This window comes from Diceros bicornis, chromosome 1 (genome assembly GCF_020826845.1).
Source record: "Diceros bicornis minor isolate mBicDic1 chromosome 1, mDicBic1.mat.cur, whole genome shotgun sequence".
Classification (NCBI taxonomy): domain Eukaryota; kingdom Metazoa; phylum Chordata; class Mammalia; order Perissodactyla; family Rhinocerotidae; genus Diceros; species Diceros bicornis.
The window spans coordinates 86,102,578-86,127,139 of NC_080740.1; the positions used below are offsets into that span (position 1 = coordinate 86,102,578).

A 24,562-nucleotide genomic window follows, 5' to 3' on the forward strand; every position below is an offset into this window, starting at 1 on the left:
AATATAACCATTATTTAAAATTAAGTTACATAACCCTGTAATTTTTAAAAATTATATTAAAAACAAAGATAATAAATACTCAAAACTCATCACTTCCCTAATTATTTTAGCCCATTTCACTATTATCTCTGCTCTGGAAGCTATTTACATGTATCATATCTGTATGGAAGAAATACTCCATCACGGAGGGCCACCACATCTCTTCCCAACTCCATGTTAGTGACAGTGCATTTGCAGCTTGAAATTGACCGTGGCGAGAATATTCACACCACAGAAATTGGCAGATGCTATAAACCAGGGCTGCCCTTCCCAGAGCTGATTGTTAAACATTTACCATCACGCACACCACTCTCTCTCACTCGCACAATACAGGCAGGGAGAGACCCAACCCTTGGAAGACTTTCCCAGAGACCAAAATCTGGCTCAGGGCTGGGCATGGGGAAGGGGATGTAGGGGTGGGGCAGCTATAAACCAGAGGAGATGCACAGGGTCAGGCCTGCATCCACTCATTCTCAGGGCCTGAGTGGACGTTTAGAGCTGCATCGTCTACACCATCCGGTCCAGGAGGCTCTAACCACACGTGCCCACTGAGCACCTGAGATGTGGCTAGTGTTGAATGAAATTTACAATTGTCTTCACTTTTAATTAACTTAAATTTAAAAACTGACACTCGATTGTGTTATTGGGAAATGTGTAAGGATGTTGGAACAACCTAGGGATGTGAATCTACTTCGTCAACTGTAAATTTTATGACATCTAAATACAGACTAATTTTATGACAAATTGTAAATTTTATGACATCTAAATATAGACCAATTTTATGACAAATTGTAAATTTTACGACATCTAAATATAGACTTGTGATGAAAATTTAGCTCCTGAATTGAGATGTGCTATAAGTGTAAAACACACACTGGATTTGAAGGCTTACAATGAAAAAAAAAGCAAAATATCCCATTCATAATTTTTATATTGATTACAGTCAGAATGATAATACTCTGACATACTACGTTAAGTAAATCCTATTTTTTAAATTAACTTCACCTGTTTCTTTTTGCTTTTTTCAATGTGGCTATTAGGAAATTAACAATTACACATGTGGCTCACATTATACATAAATTGGGCAGTGCTGGTCTAGAATATTGTGGGTTGTTTTTTTCTCCCATTTGTACCATTTGATATTCAAAAGCAGAAGTAGTCAAAAGAAACCACTAGAAGGATTTTGCTCAGATTACAAATTCTGGAAGCAAATGAGCCGATCCTGTCCCATTGCGAGCGGGGTGATTTGGTGAATGACCTCTGCCCCATGCAGGGGAAAGTCTGTCCCTGGAGGCCATGGCTGGGGAAGGGGCCCAGTCACTCGGCAACAGCCAATTGCTCATCCCAAAGCCCAGCCCCTGAGGGCAGGCCTGGACTGGTTTTGCCAAAGCCCCCCATATGGAGAAGCTGGCTCTTGGAGCCACACAGAGGCCCGGGCCTGCCCACGAGAGGGCCCAAGAGCCAGCACACAGAAGGAAGCATCAAACGCTGGTGCACCTTCAACCCTGTGTCTCAGAACAACGCGACCTCTCCTTTCCACACTTGCACACGTGCTGCCCCTCTACTCAGACTGCCCTTCCTTCTCTTAGACCTCTGGAGAACTCCTATGCATCCTTCAAGATCCAGTTCAAATGCTCCTTCCTCTGAGGGCTTTCCTGACCAAATGATGTTCCCACATCACATCCTTGGGCTTCTGGTCTAGTCTATTCTTATCACTTCCTTTCAACCTCAATGCTTTTACTCTTGGCCCCTCAAACCTGATTTCTTTCTACAACACAGCATATGTGTCTCTCCCCTGTGGAAAACTGCCACTGGGTCCCCATTACCTAAAACAGTAGCTCTCAGACTTAAACAAGCATCAGAGTCACCTAGAAGGCTCCTTAAAACACAGATTGCTGGGCCCCACCCCAGAGGTTCTGATTCAGCAGGCCTGGCCTGGGCTGGGGCCTGATCTTCTGCATTTCTAAGAATGTCCCACGTGCTGCTGCTACTGGTCCAAGGGCTGTACTTTGAGAACCACTGATCTAAAAGATCAAGTGCAAACTCTTCACCTCGGCATCCGAGGCCCTTCACAACACAGCCGCCAATACTCCGCTGCCCTCATCTTTCACTGGGTGCTGCCCCCATCCTAGTCTCCCCATTCGCCAAACACATCACACCCTGCACACCGTTGCCCATGCTGTCCCTTCCACTTGAAACCCTTTGTCCCTCCTGATTTACCCAGTTCCAGTGTCTCCTGCCTTGATTTCACAATGTCTAAAACTCAAACCCTCACAAATGAGGAGCCGGCACCTCTCGGGGTCTACAGAGTAGCAAATGCCACAGGGGCAGCCACCAAGAAGGCGGGTGAGGACTGGGTCTGGCGAGAGCAGCAGCTTCAAGTGACAACTCTGGGACAGAAAGTTCTGGTGTATCTATTTAGACAGCCTTGTGACAGTCACGGTCCAGTTATAAATTGTCCTTCTTCTCTATCTGGTTTTCCAGCTCCGTCACTTTCTAGCTGCCCGGCCTGGGGGGAACACAGCCTCTTTGTGTCTCATTTCTGTTTGTAAGAGGGAGATAAAGCAACACCTCACAGAACAAAGATTAAATGACAAACGCAAGTAAAACTCACAGCCACAGGCCTAGCACCCAGTAAGCCCTCAATAAACACTCACTGTCGTTGGTACTATCTTTGGACCTGGGAAAGTAATGAACTTGGTCCTAGCCATAATCAATAGTGGGAACAGACACACAAAAGATGTTTTCTTCAGGAGTACATAATCAGTGGTCCAATAAAGGTGGTATGGATGGAGAGGAGGATGGATGGGCAGATGAATGGATGGCTGGGTGGGTGGGTAGATGGCAAAACTCCTTTGTATAATACCCCGGGTGGCTCTGTGAGGACTGTCTGGCAATAGACACTTAAAAATCTTAAAAATTCTCCTAAAGAGGTTCTCAGGCAAGAACACAAAAATTTGAAGATGTCCATCACGGAGTTTTTTATAGCAGAAAAAAAAAAAAGAGGCAGCCTAAATGCCCAACAATGGGGACAACACAGTCAGAAGACAGAATTCTATGGAATAAAAAATGAAGATGCAAGTGTTTCCCCACTGACAGAGAAAGTTGTTCTTAATACACCTTAAATAAAAAGAGTAAAAGGTAAAGTAACAGGTATGGTATAAATTCATCTTTTTAAAAAAATTGTGGATGTGGGTGTGTATATATATATATAGAAAAGTCTAGAAAAATATATTCCGAACGTTACCAATGGTTATCTCTGGTGTGAAAACTTGGATGGTATTAATCTTTTTTTTTTTTCCTTTTCTGTATACTCTCGTTTTTCTCTGCTGACCATATGCATATTTGTTTAATTTCTTTAAAGAAGAAAAAACATTTTAAAAAGCAGCTCTATGAAAGAGAACAGAGGAAACACAAAGGCTCAGCTTCATCTCCCTCAGCTGTGTGACCACAGGCACGGGGCCTAACCTCTCCGTGCCTCTGGCCCCTCCTTTGGAAAGGGTTACCAGTCTCCTTGCCCTGCTCACCTCCCAAGGTGCCTAGAGACAGTGGATGAGGAAGGGCTGTGAAATCTGCAGGTGACAGTCAGGAGGCAGCGGTTTTATTCCCCACAGTGACATCTGGGAGGCTCCCAAGGAGATGCCCAAAGAGGCAAAGCAAAGTTGGCCTCCGTTGGGCGTGGGGGGCGGGGGGGGGCAGGGGAGCAGCCAATTTAAGTGGACAGAGCTCTGGGCAGGGCTGGGGGCCGAGCTCTCACCCCCTCAGACACTGGCTTCCTTCATTTCTGTGAAATGAGAGGGATACACCACGGTGGTGGTTTCTAAACTCGCCCTTGGTTTTCTTAAACAGCAGGATCCTTTTCTCAAAGGAAACACAGATTTCCCTGTTAAGTGTCATAGTTCTGATCCTGAAAATCAAGCATTCTGTGCAAAAAAAATAAATAAATAAGATAGGTGGGAGTCTATTTCCCATTATTTCAAGTGGGAAAAATTGTAAAGTGTTACATGTCAACTCCAAACTCCTCACTAATTTCCTCAAATGTAACTAAAACATAGTAACACTCTGTCTATACATCATGAACTATCATGATAGGAGGCAAAATGCTTAAAACATCCCCTCCTGACCACCAAATAATTATTAGTGACTGTTAATACCCGGTGCCATACGCAGTACCAGGAGCCTGGCGGCTCAGCTCCTGTGTCACCCGAGATGCCAAGCCCTGCTGACCCCGACCCCTTTGCAAAACGGCTGCACGTGACTCTGACAGTCTTCCAGGTGCATCTAGAGTTGACTTCAGACTTTTCCTGCACATTATTTTGTTACAAATGTCGTACTGAGTTTTGGGGACATAAATATGATACTTTATATATAAAACATTGGCTGGAAAAAAGTGTGGAGAGACACATACCTTCTGGGAAGTCTGGGTTTTATAAACTGAAGGGCACAAGCACTAGGAGAATGTCACTGGGGGAGACACTGTGCAGGCAGGCTTGTCCTGTGGAAATCAGGGGGCACTCCGGAATTCCTCTCGAGTTGAGGGGGGATGCTGAGTTTGGAAGGTGGGGCTGGAAGCGGCATCTGCACAGAGCTCATCAAAATATGAGGCTGCTGATGGAGAATGGGGGGCTGTTAAAGCGCCCCCTTCTTTAGCGCCACCATTGAAAGCAATCCCCATGTAGCAGCTGCAGCAGTGGCAGCAACGATGCCACCACCACAAATAATAAAATAGCCACCACTCACCAAGCTCTTACATGTGCCAGGTACTTCCAGGCACCTATCATGAATTAACTCATTTAATCCCCATAACTCTACGAGTAGGTACTGTTATTATCCCCACCTTACAGATGGGGAAGCTGAGGCACAGAGGGGTTAAGAACCTGCCTAGGGTTATCCAACTTGTAAGTGGCAGAGTTGGGATTCAAGGTGGGGCAATAGAGCTTGAGAGTTCCTTCCTGCTCCAAACCACTGCCTCCACCCCCAAAAGTGGGGAGACTCTGCCAAGAGGTGAGGGCAGGGGACCTGGAGCCCCCCTTCTTCACCTTCTCCTCGCCCCAGCCCTTGCCTTCAAAGCAGACACTGAGAAAGAGCTCAGGACCTCAAGACCAGGCCATGAGGGCCGAGAGGGGCCGACGGGCGGGGGCACCCTTACCCACAGCTTCCCATCATAGTAATAGGCTCCCAGGAGCTTCACGATGTAGGGGTGGTCGCAGGTGGCCAGGATCTCAATCTCCACGATGTAGTCCTCCAGCTCCTCCTCACTCTTGGTCTCAATGACTTTGGCGGCGGCCAAGGCACCTGTCTCCTTGTTCTTGGCCTGCAAAGTGGAGACACAGAAGGTCAGCAAGGCAGGCCGGGCAGGAAACGGAGCCCTGGAAGCCAGCTCAGAAGCCGGATGTCCAGACGGGGACTGAGAGGCTGAAGCAGGAGACACACTGCCCTTGACAACGGCCAGCACTGCTCACTAGGTCAGCACAGAGGGGCAGGCATGAGAAACAATGTTCTGTGTTTAATAACAATAATTTTTTTTAAAGTACAACACACCCATAGTATGGCATAAAGAAAAATACAGGAATAGCATAGTGCTACAAATACCAACACGGGAAGACCGTTGAGCTGTTCAGTAAAAGATCCAACTCACTGAACAATAAAAGTGGCATGATACTTTTTATATAAAAAATGGAAAACCACACTTTCATAAACACTCACATGTGTATGTAAATGCATGGAAAGCTCTGGAAAGATACTGCGTGACAGCAGGCTGGGGAGGAGCCTGAAATGAGGAGATTCAAAGGGCATTTTCACTGTCTCTGTTGTTTAAAATGTTCCTAGAATGTTTCCTGCCTTTATTTGCATCATTTCATATACATTAAAAGTAAAAGGAAACAGGGTTTTAAGTAAGTGCCCTCCAGTTAGTGGACGTGCTTCCGCGCTGCATTTTACCTGGGCATGAGAACTGCTGTTTATTTGACGAAAAACAGAGTGAGAGAATTTTGCACCTACGAGGATCGCTATAATTTAAAAAAAAACAGAAAATAAGTGTTGGTGAGGATGTGGAAAAATTGGAATCTTTGTGCACTGCTGGTAGGAATGCAAAATGGGGCAGCCACCACAGAAGGGTTTGGCGGTTTCTCAAAAGGTTCAACACAGAACCACCATACGGCCAGCAGTGGGAGTGTACCACTCCCAGGTAATCACCCAGAACTGAAAGCAGGGATTTGAGCAGATATCTGCACACCGATTTTCACAGCAGCACATTCACAAGAGCCAAAAGATGGAAACAACCCAAGTGTCCATCAGCAGATGAAGGAATAAACACAATGTGGTATACACATTCAACGGAATATTATTCAACCTTAAAAAAGGACATTCTGACACACTACAACGTGGATGAACCTCGAGGACATCATGCTAAGTGAAATAAACCAGACACAAAAGGAGAAATATTGGGTGATTCCACTTATAGGAGATCCCTGGAGTAGTCAACATTATAGTGACAGAAAGGAGCACAGAGGTTCCCGGGGGCTGGTTACCAGGTGGAATGGAGAGTTAGTGTTTAATGGGCACAGAGTTTCTCTTTGGGATGATGAAAAAGTTCTGGAAATGGAGAGTGGGTACGGTTGCACAACATTGTGAACATACTTATCGCCACTGAATTGTATACTTAGAAATGCTAAAATGGTCAATTTTATGTTACGTATATTTTGCCACAATTTTTAAAACTGTGAGTGAAAGAGAAATAACTGTGTAAGTGATGCAAGCAATTCCACCCACGATGAGCTGGTGTCCAGGAGAGGGAGCAGAGCCCATGGTTCCCTCAGGTGGGCCCGTGAGCCTCGGGGACTGCTGCCGGGAGCCTTCGCCCACTGTGCCGCACGGGCTCCGGTGCTCAGAGAGCCCACTTTCCTACCACAGGGGCCTGAAAAGCGAGCCGCTCGTGTGGAGCCTCTGGACAGCCATCTAGGGAGAGCACAGGAAAACGGGCTGCCCCAGACTCCCGGAGCAGCCCCGCTGGTTTCCATCGTGGTGCCTTCCTGAGGACAGTGTCACACACCACTCGTGCCTGACAGGATGACTGTGCACCCTGATCCACCGGGAACGCCGATGGCCGAGTTGCTCCTACGTGTCTAGTGCCCCATGGATGACAATGAGCATTCACATCACCTCACATGACACCACAGTAATCAGCACCTCAGTGTCCCCACTCAGAGGCTCAGAGAGGGGATGTGGCGGGAACTAGGGTAGTGGCACCAGAATCTGGGTCCTCTGGCTTCCAAGACTCTGTGCACTGCCCACTGCTGGGCGAGGTCTCCCGATCATCTCCAGGACTCAGGAGCCTCTCAGACCAGATGCCCACAGACACTGATGAGCGCTCCAGGCCACGCTGCACCGGCGCCAGCAATGCAGCACCAGCAATGCAGTGACAGAGCCACCCGGCCACCCGCCCCCGGCCTCCAGGAGTTCAAGGTCCAGCTGGAAAGACCCACTCCTCTACTGCCACTGACAAGACAGCTGCTTAGGACGCAGGGTGGGAGCTGGGAGGGGGCGCCAAGCCCGCCAGAGAACCTCTGGAAGGCAGTGATGTCAACAGGCCATTTTTACGCTCACTTGTAAATTTATTCTCCATTTAGGTAAATGCTTCTGTTAACTGAGCAGCCAAGTCCCCAGGGGCCCAGGCAGTGAAAGCAACAATGGTTTCACATTCATCGAGGGCCCACACGACAGCGGTCCACACGTCAACATGTGTGACTCATGCATCTCCTCTACCGGCCTGCGACGCAGGTGCTACTATTACGTCATGTGCGGACGAGGAGACTGCGGCAGAGTCCTAGCCACTTAGGTGACAGCTCATCTGCCCCAGCAGCACCGCCCTCTTGGCGGCCACCTTCTTCCTCCATCACAGTCTCTCCAGAGTCAGAGCCTATGAAGCCTCCACATCCGGCCCAGGAGCCCAGTCCAGGGTAGGGGATTCCACGTGGGGCCACTCCCCGGGGTCAGCCCTCGTGCTGGAGGACTGCTCCCTTGGCCCTACCTGTGGGGTCCTCTCCCTGACACTCAATTTTGAAAGCTTGTTGAGAACGCCTTAGAGAGGCATCAGTTAAGCAAGGGGGCTCCTGCTCACTCTCCTCTCCTCTCTTTCTCTCTCACACACACACTCTTGATTCTGTACCTGTCCTTTCATTTCTTGTAAAGCTGACTTTCTTCTGTCCCACTGGAGGACCCACTAGCATCCTTCCACACTGTAAGACTCCCCTTCCTCCTCCTTCCCCCCTCCTCCTCCCCCTCCCCTCCAAACCCAGAGAAGTTAAGGCCCGCTCTGCTCCTTTACAGAGAGGAAAGCAGAGGGCTTAGCAGGGTGGCCAGAGCTGGCACCGTGCTCTCCCGGCCCCCAGCACTGGGGAGAGGGGAACTGGACAAAGGCCACCCCTCAAGCATTCACCCTTCACTCCTGAGATGGTGAAGGAGGCTGCAGGCCACCTCTTCCTGGGTTTCCTTAAAAGGGACATCTTCTCCTGAAGGTGGGGGAGGCCCAGGCGGGACCGGTTTCCATGAGGGCATAAACCCTGCCTTGCCCACCACCCTGAGAGGCAGCACCGACCACAGGGCTGGGCCCCCAGCCGGCACCAGTGTCAATACTGAGGAACACCCGCTGCCCAGCACCTTGCTCAGATTTCACAGGGACCAGAAAGAGCCTGCCAGAAAGGCGTTAGCAGCAATCGTGGCACTAAAAGTGACTGGGCCAAAATCAAACCCTTTCAAGGCCTGGTTGAGGCAGCAATCCACCACCTTGAGGGCACAGGGACGTAATGACGGCTGATGATAAGGACAGCTAACACTGCCTGAGCACACACTGTGTGCGAGGACAGGCCTTAAATGGAACTTCTCACTTCATCTGCCATCCAGCCCTTGGAGATCAGTATTAGCACTCCCATTTACAGATGAGGAAACAGATTCAGAGAGGCATGGCGACTTGCCCCAGGTCACACAGCAAGTGGGGGTGAAGGCTGGATCCAAACGCTAGCCAGCCTGGCCCAAAGAGCCTGAGCTCAGAGTCACTTCCGAACAGGCCCTTCTTGGCGAGTGACCAGGGTTACCTGCTCCACCTTTCTTTGCCAGAGATAATGAAAAACCACAGCCAACAGCACGCTTGGAACTACAAAAATTTAATCCGCCCACAGCCATTAAAGCAAGTGGTAGCAATCATGCCCATTTCCCAGATCAGCAGACTAGGGCTCACAGAGGCCTCAGAACCCACCCAGGACTGGGAGCCGTGGTGGTCTCCTGACTCCCACAGGTCTCTTCATTACACAAGGCTGCCAGCAATCTGCGTATTCCCTCTTCACTCACTCAACCATGACTTATGGAGCCGACGTTACATGTGCGGCACTTTTCTAGTGAACAGGACAGGGTCTGCCTAGAGGGAGAATTTGTGGGTAGGAATCATTGGCCTCCCATAGCATAGTTCACTCTGCCCTGATTTTTCTTCAGCAGAGCTAACCCACCCGCATTCCCAGTCCCTAAAATGCAATGGAGCGGATTCCACTGCCATCACTAGAAGCGGGTGGGTGACCCGTGCTGGCCAATCAGAACACAGCGACTGGCTCAGGGATAGGGAGGTGATGGAGTCACCCAACGAAGCGCAACCTCTCAGAACAACCGCTGAGACGCCGAGCTTGCCCCAAGCCCTACTCTACTGCTAGGTTCCAGCACGGTGGCCGCAGGCCTGGAGCGGCCGTGCCAGTGTGCCCCCAAGGGGAGCCTGAAAATGAACTAGTTGAGCCTAGAAATGAAGCAGCAGAGCCCAGTGAGGGCACGAGAGGACACTGTTTGATCCCCTCAATTAAGTTTTACACCAGAAAGGTACTCTGATTAAGAGCCTCACTTTATATGTAAGAAAAACTGATGCTCAGAGAGGTGAAGTCACTTGCCCAAGGTCACACAGCAGGTAAAGAACAGGGCTGAGAGTTGAATTCCGGCCTGCATGACTTCCAAGTACCATGTTCCTGATCGCTTTGCCAGAGGTGCCTGTAAATTCTGCAGAGGGCCTGTCTGGGCCTCAGTTTCCCCCTTTGCACAGTAGGAGCATGGGGAAATGGTCTGATGTGAGGGCATCTTGGGGAGTGGGTGGGTCTTGGAAAGCTATGGGTGGTCTAAGTGGATGGGGCACCTGTGGGAGTTGGCGGGCAAGGAGTCGCATAAAGAACAAGCGACTATCTGTGGCCTCTGACGTCTGTCTCTCCCACCGGCTGAGGCAAGGCTAGGGACTGGCGAAGGACGGGGGAGCCCCGCCCAGCCCTCCACCGCCCGCCGGCAGTGACGAACGCCTCAGCCCACACCCCTGAGAGCACACACACAGTGGTCACTTGTGTTTTCTGGCCTAGGCACCTCTGTGGGAACAATCCTCCCCCTTGTGCGGTGGGGCCCAGCCCGGAGGAGGTGGGGACAACCTCCCAGCCAGGGCCCTGCTCCACCCAAGGGGCCCAGCCAGCCCAGTCAGGGGCTGGGGGCTTCCTGAAAGTCAACCACACAGGCACAGCGGTGGCCAGTCGGGGACAGCCCCCAGGCCCTGCCCTGCCCTGCCCCCCACCCCCCTGCTGCGGGCTGATCACCGCGCCCGCCTCCTCCTCCCCCTCCCGGGAAAGAGCAGATATGGCAGAACTCGGGGACCAGAAAGCACGTCAGCCACCACTTCTAACCGCCAACTCCTCCCACTCTGCAGACGAGGAAACAGAGTCCATGAAGTCCATGCAGGGACCAGGGTCCACTCTGTGACAGCGGCCTTATCTGCAGAAAAGGAGAACACTGCCTGCCCAGAGCAGAGCAAACGAGAGGGCCTACACGGGCCTGTGCCCTGTGGCCCCGCTCACTTCAGGCCAGAGAGCCAGTGCAGCTGCCTGGAAATGAATCCTGAAGAGGGGCAACAGGGGACATGGCCAGCATCCACGCCCCCTGCAGATTCACAATGCGTTTCCTTCGGGAACTGCCTTCTCCCTCGCTCTCGGTGCGGGGAGCCATGCGGGGCCGAGCCCATCTGGTCCAGGTGCACACACAGGCCCAGCCACTCAGTCCTGACCCTCTCAGTCAAAGCCAGTGCTTCAGACACACACATGTGACCCAAGGCAGGCCAACAGGATTGTACCTGGGTGGTTTTTTGGTTTGTTCTTTGCTTTTTTATTAAAGTTACCAGGAAAAAAGCTTTTTCTTTCTCTGGGGCTGCTAAACTGCTAGAATAGAAAGCTGGAGGGTCTTGCCACTCCTTCGGAGAGCCTGCCTGAGGATGAGGCCAAGACAAGGGAAGCAGGGCCCACAAATGGAGGAGGGCAGGTGCTGCTGAGGGTCTGCAGACACCTGGAGCCAGCTGTTCCTGAAGGCCAAATTTGCCCTTAGACTTTTCAGTAATGTGAGCCAATAAACTCCCTTCTGGACTTCTGTCACTTGCCACCAAAAAGGAAATTAGCTCCCCATCTCTGTGGGTGTTCCAGCAGAGAGCAGATATATATGGAAGTATTTCACTATGCAATACACAGGTAAGAAGGCCGCTCCTGAGCACACTGTGACCTACAAAGTGACCTTCCCTGAGGCCTCTCAGAGGGAATGACTGATAACCCGGGATGATTACTAATGGGCCACAGGCAAACAGAAACCATGGGATTCTTCTGCCAAAAGAATCTTCCTCCAAAAAAGTGGAGGAGGATCATTTTATACTTTTTAAATTAACAAAAACAAGGAATAATGACAACCTCCAGTGTTGGTGGTAAAATGGGTATACACGACTGACAAGAACATAAACAGAGTCAATCTTCTAAAGACAAAAACTGGCAATAGGTTTTAAGTGCCTTGAAAATACCATTTAAGCCTATGATCCCTCATTCCTGAGAATTCCTCATTCCTGAGAATTTAAGTCCAGGAAATAAAGTCAAAAACAGACAACAATGGGCAGGCCCAGTGGCATATGGTTGAGTTCGCGTGCTCTGCTTCAGCAGCCCAGGGTTCGCAGGTTCGGATCCCGGGCTGGGACATACGCACCACTCATCAAGCCATGCTGTGGAGGCATCTCATATAAGGTAGAAGAAGATGGGCACAGATGTTAGCCCAGGGCCAATCTTTCTCAGCAAAAAGACGAGGATTGGCATCGGATGTTAGCTCAGGGCTGACCTTCTCCCCACCCCCCGCCAAAAAAAAAAGACAACAAAAGAAATATACTGGGATCGTGTTCACAATAATGGCAAAAAAGTGGAGATAATCTAAATATTCAACAGTAAGACAATGATTAAATTTACTTAGTGGGATATTAAGCAACCTTTAAAATGATAAATAGGAAGATAATATAGTAATGAGAAAAAATAACTAAGCCATAACAATAAGCAAACAAAGTAGCCATAATAAAATTGTGGCTAAGCTATAACTTTGGGAAAACTGTGTGTGCCTACAGACAGGGTGGAGATGGACACGGCACAAGGAATGCAAGTGGTTTATAAAAGTTAACTTCACCCAGTGACATCTGGCAGTTATCCACAGGGATCCCAGCAATGACAGACTGCGGCTGATGCACAGAAAGTGACCACTGCACCCTGGCCTTGTCTTAAGTGCTTCCAGAGATGGGCACCACGTCCGCTCAGGAACCCACCAGAGCTGTGCTGTCCAATACGGTAGCTACTAGCCACATGTGGCTATTTAAATTACCTGAAATTAAATGAAATTAAAATGTAGTTCCCCAGTTGCATTAACCACATTTCAAGTGTTTAATAACCATGTGTGGTTAGTGGCTACCATATTGAATAGAGAAGATACAGAACATTCCCAAGACTGCAGAAAGTTCTAGGAGACAGCTTTGCATTCAAGGCTGCAGCTGGCAGAAGATGCACTCTCAAAGAGGTGAGGAAGCATCTAAAACTCACTCCCATGTCCCAGTGTCAGCCTTGGAAACACGCCATTTCTTTTTCTAGGAAGAAACAAAGGGCTTGAGCCCAGAGAGTGGGTAGAAGAACCTCAGGCGGTGATCATTTGCTAGTGAGGTCTCCTAGCAACCTGGCTGGGCAGCAGGGCGTGAGGGAAGGCTCCCAGCTGACCTGTCAGATGAGCAGCCTGGGCGTGTGGGTCAGAGCCAGAGAATGGAGCAGTCAAGGCTAACAGTTTCTATTTTCCCCGTCCTCTCGATTCTGGACGGCTGTGCCAGGCATGTGTCAAGTGCGGTTCAGGCCACTGGAACCAAGGAGGGGCTTGGTCTGTGCCCCACAATACACAGCTGTGATGTCCCTGTTGCCAATCTCAGGAAAGGCTTTGACTCTACAAGGAGGGAGGAAATCTGGCGCCAGTAGGAACTGGGTCACCGCAGAACTGGCTACGTGCAGGGGAAGGGCCCAACATAAATCAAGCAGGGTGGTCTGAGGGCAGCAGACATGGAGCTAGGACGGGTAGCCAATGTGGCCTGGGGTTCAGATTCCACAAACGCCCCTGGCTGGCAGGCCTGAGTCAGTCTCGGAGTGGAGCCGTATGTACCACAGCCGGCGTTCCGGACACTTGAGTCTTTGTGGGCCTCAGGATGAAAAAGGCCTGCCAAGCCTCCTGTGGCCTCTTGACGCAGGATAATGAGCACCCCGCCTTTATCCAGCCAGGTCCATGAGGTGTGCACAGTTATCACCACCTCTTCCTACTGAAGAGAAAATGAAGGCGCAGGGAGAGAAGGTGACTTGTCCCAGGTCACACAGCTAGGAAGCAGCTGTGAGGACTCGAACTCAGGGCCGGCTCTCTGCCCAGTGCTCTTTGCCCTCAGTAGCCCATGAGAACAAACATGTCCAGGGTCCCGCCCACCAGATGCCATGTGGGACCGCCCTCCTTCCCCATCTCTTCCTCCACTGCCTTCAGCCAGAAACACACTTCGGGCGAACCTTCAATGGCTCCCCGCTGCTGACGTGGCAGGGCCCAAACTCCCCGGCCTGGCACTGGTGGCCCCAGTGATCTACTTTTCCAGGATTCCACTACCTCCCTATGTTCACCCCCTGGCTATAGCCAGTGATCTCCTGCTTCCGACTTCCATGCCTTTCTTTATGCTCTTTCCTCCACCCGGAGGGCCTTCCTCATACCTGTGTTTAAGCAGCCCATAAAGTCTAACTCACCCACAGCCCGCTCCACGAAACGTTCCCAGAACCCTAGCCCACCTCCCTACTAGAATTCCCTCACACCTTATTAGGGCTTTCATCACAGACCGCCATTTCTGTTCACAGACTCTCTCTCTGACTTGGCTGTGAGCTCTGAAAGGCTAAGCCCATGTCTGATTCACTTTAGTCTACCCCCCAGAGCCTGGCGCAGAATAGCCAGTGGATGGGTGGAAGCATGGGAGGGTGGGGAAATGGGAAGATGGGAGAATGGGTGGGGTGGGCAGACAGACACATGGGTGGATAGGTGGATGGGCAGATGGGTGGGTGAGTGGGTAAGCAGATGGAAGAATGGATGGATGGATAGTTGGATGGTTGGTTGGGTGGGTGGGTGGGTGGATGGATGGATGGGAAGATGGGTAAACGGGGTGACGGATGGACAGACAAATGGATGGGAGAGTGAGTAGAAGGATGAATGGGTGGATGGGAGAATTAGGTGGATGTGAGAGAAGGACAAAGGAATGAAAGGTATGTCCAGGGAACAGACGACCATCAAGTCTTCCTTTTTTCCCAAAAGGCACTTGAGCCTACCTTATTGCTGGCTTCTGTAAACACAAGCCTCTCTCTTCCCGCTATACTGTAGCCTAGAAAGGTATTTTTACAGGTACCTACCCTACTCCATCCAGTGTCCCCGTCTTGGCAAACTTAGAAATGGGCAAATTTCCACAGGTGATTTGTAGAATGGAAATAGCACAGGACCTCAGTTAAAATTCTGACTCTACTACTTAGCAGCTAAGTGCCCTCGGGAAGGCAGGAAACTAGACTTAACTTCCTGACAGAGATGTGGACAATTCCAGTGACACATGAGAAAGTTTATAAGCCACCAAGGCTTAGTCAGTCTACTAGTGGTTGTTACTGTCCTCCCTTGGAACTGTGTATTTTTTATTTATTTTTTTGTGTGTGAGGAAGATCAGCCCTGAGCTAACATCTGCCAATTCTCCTCTGTTTGCTGAGGAAGACTGGCCCTGGGCTAACATCCATGCCCATCTTCCTCCACTTCATATGGGGCGCCGCCACAGCATGGCTTGACAAGTGGTGCGTAGGTGCTCGCCCGGGATCCAAACCAGCGAACCCCGCGCCACCACAGCGGAGCTCGCGCACTTAACCGCTTGCACCACCAGGCCGGCCCCGGAACTGTGTTTTTTTGTTTGCAAAAGCCTACAACCATGTTTATCTTATTCACCAATATATCTATTACTCTGGCCATAGTATACACTCAATAAGTATTTTCAAATAACGGATGGGTGGATGAATGGATGGACGGGTGGATGGGTGGATGAATGAATGAACTGGTGTTTCTGACTCCTTGCAAAGGGAAATGATGCCCTCCACGTAAAAGAAAGGAAAGCGACAAGAAGTCTATTTTCTCCTCAAGATACTTAGATTCCTGAATCTCTAGCTGTTCTCCAGTTTCAGAAGATGGCCCCCCTTTACCTTGGAGAAGCCAAAGCCCTTGACTGGGCCAGGACACACAGTTAACGAGTCCTGCCAGGTGGAGAGAGACCACTCCCTGATCCGTAATCACCCGGCCCAGTTTCAGCTCAGCAACAAATGAGACGGCTGAGTTTCAGAACAAGCGACACTTAAGGACGGCCAAGATGATGCAGCACAAAGCAGAAGAGCGACATGGCTTCCAAGGATGGGCATTTAATACTCCCTCCCTCTGGGAGAAGCCTGGAGAGCCATCCTGGCACAGCAGGGACATGCCGATCCTCAAAATCCTTGTGGGCCAGCAAATAAAAAACTAAAACCCAAACAGGATTGGCCCCAAAGATACCAAGTCATGGCCTTGGCTGAAAACCCGGGCAACCTGTCTAATCTGGCCAGGATGTGGCAGCCTTCAGATCCCAGCTCTTCAAAAGTGATGGGGAGGGGCCGGCCCCGTGGCTTAGCGGTTAAGTGCGCGTGCTCCGCTACTGGCAGCCCGGGTTCGGATCCCGGGCTCGCACTGACGCATCGCTTCTCCGGCCATGCAGAGGCCGCGTCCCACGTACAGCAACTAGAAGGATGTGCAACTATGACATACAACTATCTACTGGGGCTTCGGGGAAAAAAAGGAGGAGGATTGGCAATAGATGTTAGCTCAGAGCCAGTCTTAGCAAAAAGAGGAGGATTAGCATGGATGTTAGCTCAGGGCTGATCTTCCTCACAAAAAAAAAAAAAAAGTGATGGGGAATCCAACCCCCCACAGCACTGATAAAGGAGGTGGGAAAAGTGACGTGGCTCTGCCTCCTTGGGGCCACTGCTCCCACCTTTCCCAGCCCACCTCTTCCCAGAGGAGGACTGGGAGCGGGTGGGCTGGGTCAACAGCAAAGAGGAGGGAGAAAAGAAGGCAGCACCTATACCCAGGGCCTCCTCTGCCCCGCACCATCTGGGCGCCCTGCAAGCTTTATCTCACTCAGTCTTCACCACTATCTGGGGGGCGGCTGCTCCGACCAGCCCTGCTTTCCAGACAGTCCCAAACCTCAGAGAGGCTAAGGTTGCTGTGTCTTCGATCAACAGTGCTTTTTGTGCTGTTTTTTACTATTCCAACAGCAATCCGCACTCATTAAAGAGAATCTTCAAAACATAATGGTACAGGGGCCGGCCCGGTGGCATAGTGGTTAAGTTCAGCACGCTCTGCTTCAGCCGGATTCGTGGCTTCGGATCCCAGGTGTGGACCTACCCCACTCGTCAGCCATGCTATGGCGGCGACCCACATACAAAATAGAGTAAGACTGGCACAGATGTTAGCTCAGGGCTAATTTCCTCAAGCAAAAAAAACAAAACAAAAAACATAATGGCACAAAGAAGAAAACAGAACCACCATAATCCCAGAGAGAATCACCTTAGCATGCCAGAGCAGCACCTCCTCCCCATATTCCAGGGGCAATGTACCCGGATTTGTGGGGCAATCCTGCCTTTCCAGCCATGTGACCCCAGGGGACTTATGTGACCTCTCTGTCCCTCACTTTCCTGCTGTGCACAATAAAGATGTTAGCTGTTCCTGCCTCGCAGCTGCTGTGCGCATCCAGTGAGTTAATACGAGAGAGATGCTTAGAAAAGGGCTGGGCTGCAGTGAGCGCCCCACAGATGTTCGCTCATTATTGTCTCTCTCTCCACAAATGTATTCCTCTCTACTTTATGAAAACAGGATCAAACCTTACACACTGATTTGTCATCTTCCTTATTTAGCAGTTTGTCATGAACAGCCCTTCGGACCACAAAACTGTCTTCCATGGCATCTTCTCGAATAGTGGCAGACTGTGCCACTGAATGGCGGGTCCGCCACAACTCTGACCAACCTAGTCAGCCACTAACTGGTCACACAGTGCTGCATCCAACAGCCTTGGACCTGACTTACGTGGCCGGGCGGCTGTAAAATGGCTGGGCCGCTCTCCACCCTCACTGGTCGCGGGCGGGCCGCCCCCATGCCCTCACCGACACTAGATATAATTCAGATGTGAAGCTCAGCTGAGGTCCCCGCTGCCACATCCTGGCTGTGCCCTTGGGGACTGGCCTCATAAGACTGCAGGTGTAAAGACGCCTTATATCCCATTTGTGAAAGGTATTATCCTCATTTTGCAGAAAAGGAAACTGAGGCTCAGAGGGGTAATGTCACTTTCCCAAGTTCACGCAGCAAAGACAATGGCTGAGCTGGGACTCGTGGGATGAAGAGCGTCACCCAGTCAGGAGCCTTCAAGGAGGGCTCCCGCGGGAGGTGTGGGGTGAGTCGGGGGTCTTCTGCAGGGGCGCCTTGCCAGCCGCAGTAGACAGTCCTGCGGACACATCAGAGGCTCGGGACAGAGGCCGACACTGGCACCTGGGCCCCAGGGTCCTCATGAACAGAGGCATACCAGTCACCTCTCCTCAGCCCCAGCGATGGATTTCCTGTCACCTCAAGGCGGGGGTGGGGGTGGTGAGGGCGGTCGAGAAAGGAGCAGGCTTGAGAAGGAGCTCGGGCCTCCCCAGCCTGGTACCAGAGCCCACCAAGAGGAAACCAGAGGTAGGAAGAATCTCGAGGCAGAACAGGGAGGCAAGCCAGCGCAGATGGGGTCATTGCCTCAGGGTGACAAAGCCAGCTTTGACGGAGGCAACAGCCTCAGAGGGCCAAGAACTGGGCTGGGCTACCAGATGAGACAGGCTGGAGCTTTCCAGGAAGGAGGGCGAAGGGGAGGGGGCACCAGTGTTGGCTTCTCCCTCCAGGGCATGAACGCTGCTCTTCCGGCCGCCCAGAGCGGCCTCGGCTACCCTGGACGGACTGGCCACCGGCTACCCTGGACGGACTGGCCACGGGGCAGGCACAGCTGAGACCGCCCTCCCTGGGCTGTGAGCTTCCCAAAGGCTGGGATGGAGGCTTCTTTACTGTCACTGAATCATGTTTATCCTCATAGCACTGTGAGAGAGCAATAAACTTTAGGCTGATCCCCAGGAACCCGACACACCCGCCTCTATCCAGGAACAGCCTCCAGTAAAACAGGCAACGGGAGGCGGCCAGGGGCCTCAAGGGAATCTGCCTCTGTCAATCCTCAGGAAGCCGGACCATCCAGTCAACCAGCAGAAATAATCATCATCACAATGACAATAACAGTCACATTCGCTTCTCCTTCCTCCATGCTGGGCACCAGGTTAAGGGCTGGCTACACGCCTCAATCTTCACAAATTCTCTGATGGAGGCACTATTTTGTTCTTCATTTTACAGCTCAAGATGCTGAGGCTCAGAGAGGTGAGGTGACTCTCCTAAGATCACGCAGTGAGCAGGCAGTGAAGCTGGGAGAAAGCTCAGAACTGACTCCAGCGCCTGCATCCTCATCACAGTGCTGGCCTGCCTAGGGAGGGAGGGAGCTGGCTCTGGCATTTACGCCTCACCGCTCACTCATTCAGCAGACGGCAACTGAGCATCTACCAAGAGCAGGCCCTTTTATCCACAAAGGATGGAGCACTCCCTGCCCTTGGGGCCTTACATCTTCAGAGAGGAAAGAAACTAACAAGGAGATACACAAGAGAGTCCCAGTTTGCACCAGGAGCCCTAAAGAAAATCAGCAGGGAGCTGTCACCGTGGTCAGGGAGGGGGGTTCAGGGCAGGCCTCTCTGAAGAGGGGACATGTGAGCTGAGACCCAGAGGATGAGAAGGAGCTGGCTGTGCAGAGGCATAGGAAGAGAGTGGCAGGCGGAGGAACAGCAATGCAAAGGTCCTGAGGCAGAAAGGAGCTGTGCTTCCTTCAACTTCTCTCAGTGGCCCCCAGCCTCCTCCCGCACTGGACAGAGCCTGGCTAGAGTTACTCTTCAGTCACCAACATGATGCCTAACCCTGGAGTCTCAGGGCCTAAATTCTGGCTCTGATATAGCCTGTTAGTAAGGAAAAAATAAGTAAGCTACTGGGGAAGGAAGAAAAAAAAACATAGCAAAGGGGAAAGCACAAAGAGGAAGAGAGAGAACAGAGTGAGTAAAATGGAGGGAGGTAGGAGGGGGGACAGTGGAAGGGAGGAAGCTCTTTCAGAGTACATCCCTCCCTGCCCCGCCCTGCGGGCAGCACCCAGAAACACCCGGCACCTTACGATGCTGCAGCACCAGCAGCCCCACACCCTCCAGCGCCCCAGGAGCACCCAGCTTCCCCACCCTGACGCCTGCCCCCTTCCCCTGCCACTTCCTCTGCTAGCCCTGCCTGCACCCGTCACCACTTCCTCTGCGTGCGAGGCCACCATCGCCATCCCGGGGCTCAGACCCAGCTGAGGCTGAGGCAGGTCTGAGAAGAAGGTCACATTCCTGGGCTCGCAAAGGCCAAGGCTGCAGGGAGACAACACACTGAAGGGACCCTGGACCCCCTCTTCCAATAAGCCTCTTGGTCTTCCCCTCTGTACTGTACAGTAGAAAAGGCACAGGCTCCTGGCCAGAGACATCTGGGTTTAAGTCCCAGCCTTGCCACGGAAAAGCCATGTGACCGTGAGCAAGTCACTGTACCTCTCTGGACCTCTCTTCATCAGGTGTGGAGTGAGGATACTAACCCTAGTTAGAAGAAAAAATGATGGACAGACAAGGACGGAGCAAAAGTCAACTCTCTACCCGTTCATCTTGTTCACCATGGAACCCACAGTACCTGGCACACAGTAGGTGCTCAATTAATAATTCTAATGGCTAACACCTATTTGAGCTTTTCCAGCATCCTGGACCAAGTGGTTTACCTGGGTTATTTCATCCTCCAACAACCCTACGAGGGAATACCATTCCCATGGCCATTGTGCAGTACAGAAACTGAGGCAGAAGTAAGTACTTTTCTCAGGAACATACAACCTGCGAGAAGCGGACCCCAGCTGCAACTCCAGGAAAGCATCCGAGCTCCTGCGCCCCCTCTGATCCCTGGCAAGAGTGAGCTTCCTTTCCCATCTCACCCCCCTCTGCTCTCTTTCCTCCTCCTGACTACCAGGCCTAGTTCTCTAGACTCTCCCATGCCTCCCACCCACGTGTAACATCTCGTTCTCTGGCTGGTTGCCTTCCATCAGTCACTCCCCCTCCCCGGACCCTGACCTGGGCCCCAACCATAGCTCTGGCCTTCCCTCCCACCCCTGCCTGCTCCAGCCACCAGGGCCTGCCCACTGTCCCAGCCTTCACTCATCAATGGCCACCCTGGTCTTGGGCAGCCAGGAAACCTGGCTCTAGCATCCCCCAATTGTGCGGGCAAGCCACTCCCCCACTCTGGTGACCATCCACAGACAGTTCCTCTCTGACACTACCTGAGACGGAGCTGGTCAGGCCCTGGGGGGTTGGGGCAGGCAGGACATTAGCTAAGCTCAAATCCAAATTCCTTGGCTTGGCATTCAAGGCTCTCTTGATGTGGCTCCCAAATATTATTCTAGATCTGGCCCCGCCCTGGCCAGCACCCCAGACCAAGCCCAGCTCCCAAAGCCACTGACCACTGGGCTTGAGGAGGTCAAGCCCACTTGAAATGTGTGGAATGGGCCAGGGGGAGGGCACGAGGGGGTGGCGAACAGGAGAAGCCGGATCCTCAGTGCCCAGGACAGCACCCATGCGTCACTACTTAGCCCCTGAGATGTGCTGGGCGGACAACACACACACCGACTTCAAACGCTCAGTCAGTATGGAAGGAGACTAAATGTCTCTCTCATTCTATACAGACCATACGCTGGGATAATACTTTGGATATACTGGGTTAACTAAAATAAACTATTACAATTCATTTCTCCTGTTTTCTTCCTTGTTGAATGAGGCTACTAGAAAAGTTTAAATTGTATGTGTGGCTCGTGTTACATTTCCTGTGCACAGCGCTGGCCCAGACAGACGTGGCCCTGCAGGAACGGTACCATGTGGTACCAGTTCACCTGATATTTTCGAGAAGACAGAAATCTGGGTTTTTGTCTGAAATCTCTTGATTTCAAAATGCTGGCAATCACTTCAAATTTGGTTCAGCCCCCGTGGGAGCCATACAAACTGTCCACAGGCCATAGCAGGCTCCAGGGCCACCACCTGGCACCTCTCTCCCCGCCCAGGCATCCTCTCTCCAGCTTTCTACCACCATCCCACCGGCCCTGCCAGGCGGAAGCCTTCCCCTCGCACGCTGGCCCTGCCTTAGTCCTGCCACAACCCCTCAGCCAGCAGAACCCCCCTTTCCCTCCCCTGGGTCACACTGAAAGCAGCTCTGAGGCCACTGGCGCATCCTGAGCACCTGCTATGGGCCAACTGCCATGCCCTCTGTGGGAGCCCCTCCTCTAAATCCCACAGCAGCTCTGGGGTGAGTACTAGTCTCGGCCCCACCATACACACGGGGCAACTGGGGCTCAGAGACAAGCCTCTCACCTGATATCACACGGCTGTCAAGTGGCGCGGCCAGGATTCGAACCCTGGTCTGTCTGGCTGCAAGGCCCGAGTCTCTCATCACACACCCAGGGACCTGAGACACCGAGGGGAACAAACACTGTCTACTGAACTGAATCGGGCACGTTCACTTGAGGGAGGCAGTGGTGCCCCACTGGAGCGCTTTTGCCCCCCAGGGGACATGTGGCGGTGTCTGGAGACATTTCTGGCTGTCACAGCCAGGGGCTGGAGGGGCAGGCGGTACTGGCACTGGTGGTACTTCTAGTGGGTAAAAGCTGGGGATGCTGCTAACATCCTATATAGCACAGGACAATCCCACAACAAGGAATTACCTGTCCCAAATGTCACTAGAGCTGCTGTGGGGAAGCCCTGGTATAGGGGAGAAGCTCCAAACTCTGAGGTATTTCTGCCTTGTCCCCAGTTAGGCTGCAGTAACTGGCCAGGACGTTCTCGTTTGAACCAAGAACATCAACAATAACGAACTCGCTTCCTTTCCTGCCCACACCTCCTTAGCACCCTCGCTGCTCCAGCATCCTCCAATTCTCACCTCCACTTCACAGACAAGAGCCTGAGGCTCGGCAGGGAGGTCACTTGCTTGGGGTTGAAACCCAGATCCTACTGAGCCCCAACTTTCTTCCCTTAACCACCCTGTGCCACTGGGAGTGACCATCCAGGGCTGTTTCCTGGGGGCCGTGGTGGCAGCCCCTGGGGATTTCCCTCTGGTCAGCCAGGGGACCCTGGATGGAGGTGCGGCTGGGGGTCTGGCAGCTGTTTAGCTCATTTCACCCCAGCCTGCTCCGGAGCCAGCCAGAAACAGTCTCAGCACGGGCAAGCACTAAACCAGCCGCTCAGCAGTCAGTGGGACCCCAAGGCGGCGACATCCCCAGGAAGCTCGGACCACCTCGCTTTTAGGACGCGAGCCAGGAACCCGCTCACAATAGCACAGACTTCTATTTAAAAACATCAGGCTGAGCGGAAATAAGGTTACTGCCTGGGGGCAGGTCTCCTTCCGGAGGAGGAGGGGAGGCGCAGGGGGACGAGGCCTCGGGCAGCCCCCGGAGGAAGCCCCCGGAGGAAGCGGAAGCCCAGGCTGTTGCCTCTGGCAGGGGAGGACGTGGAAGGAGAAGGGCCCTGGCCTGGCAGCCGGCTCCGACCTCACCGAACCTCTGCTGTGCCTGGCCCGGGCTGGCAGGGCAGGACGCGGCACCTGAAGGAGGGGTTAACAACAGCTCTCCCAGCCGGGGGCATCTGAGGTCCCCACAGGCGGCCAGGGGCTTCCAAGGCCCAGGGCTCCTGGGGTCTCAGAGGACCGGCGGGTTGGCCCTTAGCGAGAGCAAGGGGCAAAGGGGGCTTCTAGTAACCGTTTCTTTGATAAATCACCCTCAGTTAGGCATACCCTGTGACCTAGTAATTCCCTTCTGGGAGTCGAGTCTGAAAAACAATTTAAAATACAAAAAGAACTGTGCGAGCAAAGCTGTTCGTCAACGTCCGTCAGCTCTGCTATAACGCTTACTTGGAAAACGCCCATTCTGCCATTCTGTCCCAACACCACTGATACGTTAGGGAACAGTTTCATCAAAACACTAAACGCACGTTTGCTTATGTGCAGTTTTATCTGCCAGAAACACTAGGTGATCGCAGAAAACCACACCCAGCTGAACGCAAGGCGAAGGAACTCACAGATGGCACAGCCGCACACCTCCCACATCTGTCAGCCACACCCATCCACAGCTGGGGGCCCAGCTCCTTCCAGCTTCGCAAGTCAGACCCTTCCACGCCCACCGCCACAGCAGCCTACAGGGCCTTTTCACTGCAGAGTGCCGTGTGTTTGGTAATATTTTTGTACTCCTTATCTGCAAAACTTGTGTAAAACTGTGCTGCCGGTCTTTTCGGTTCCTATTTTTTTCTTTAATGTGCTCCTGATGAAGTTTTTGAGTCTTGTGCCCTTAGCTCCATTTTTCTCATGAAGCCTCTGGTTTTTATTGCATAATTTTGCACAGCTTGGGGGTTTTTAGGAGCGCATACTTACCTGACAGCAGAACTGACTGTAATGTGTAAAATGCTTACCACAGCGCCTGGTACTTGACAAGCATTTAATCAATTTTAACTTAATTAAAAAAAAGGGGGGGGGGGGGGATGACTTAAATATTCAATCAGCATAAGATCAAGGGAGCAGTGAGCCATCCCAGCAGGTACATGGGAAGCATTTAGAATAATACAGGAAGAAGCTTTAGGAATGAGAGATGGCATAAAACACTGTAGGTATGTACAATTTCAATCCTGCATTTAAAAAATTTTTTTCACTATAAAAATCGATAAAGTCTGGAAGGAAATACATCAAAATGTCAAAAGCATTTGATGAGACAGGGTGATTTTTTTTCTTTTTAATTAAAAAAAAATTTTATATACTCCCAATTTTGCAAAATCACAAAACTTTTAAAAGCTTAAGGACAACATAAGATCAAAACCAAAGCAATTTTCAATTTCTTCCACTCAACGTGACACCAAACACTGCCTCCCCTTCCACCTTGTCTTCAGAGGAAGGATTATTTTTAAGGACA

At 51.6% G+C, this 24,562-nt stretch overlaps 1 protein-coding gene across 1 annotated transcript in view; it reads right to left on the minus strand.

Moving 5' to 3' along the window:
- The window catches only part of STK10 (serine/threonine kinase 10), a 115,620-nt gene that overhangs the window by 87,415 nt on the left and 3,643 nt on the right, over nt 1-24,562 (minus strand). The window contains exon 2 of the mRNA XM_058546000.1: nt 5,189-5,353. Coding sequence (XP_058401983.1) covers nt 5,189-5,353 — 165 coding nt within the window. The remainder of the gene's footprint in view (nt 1-5,188; nt 5,354-24,562) is intronic.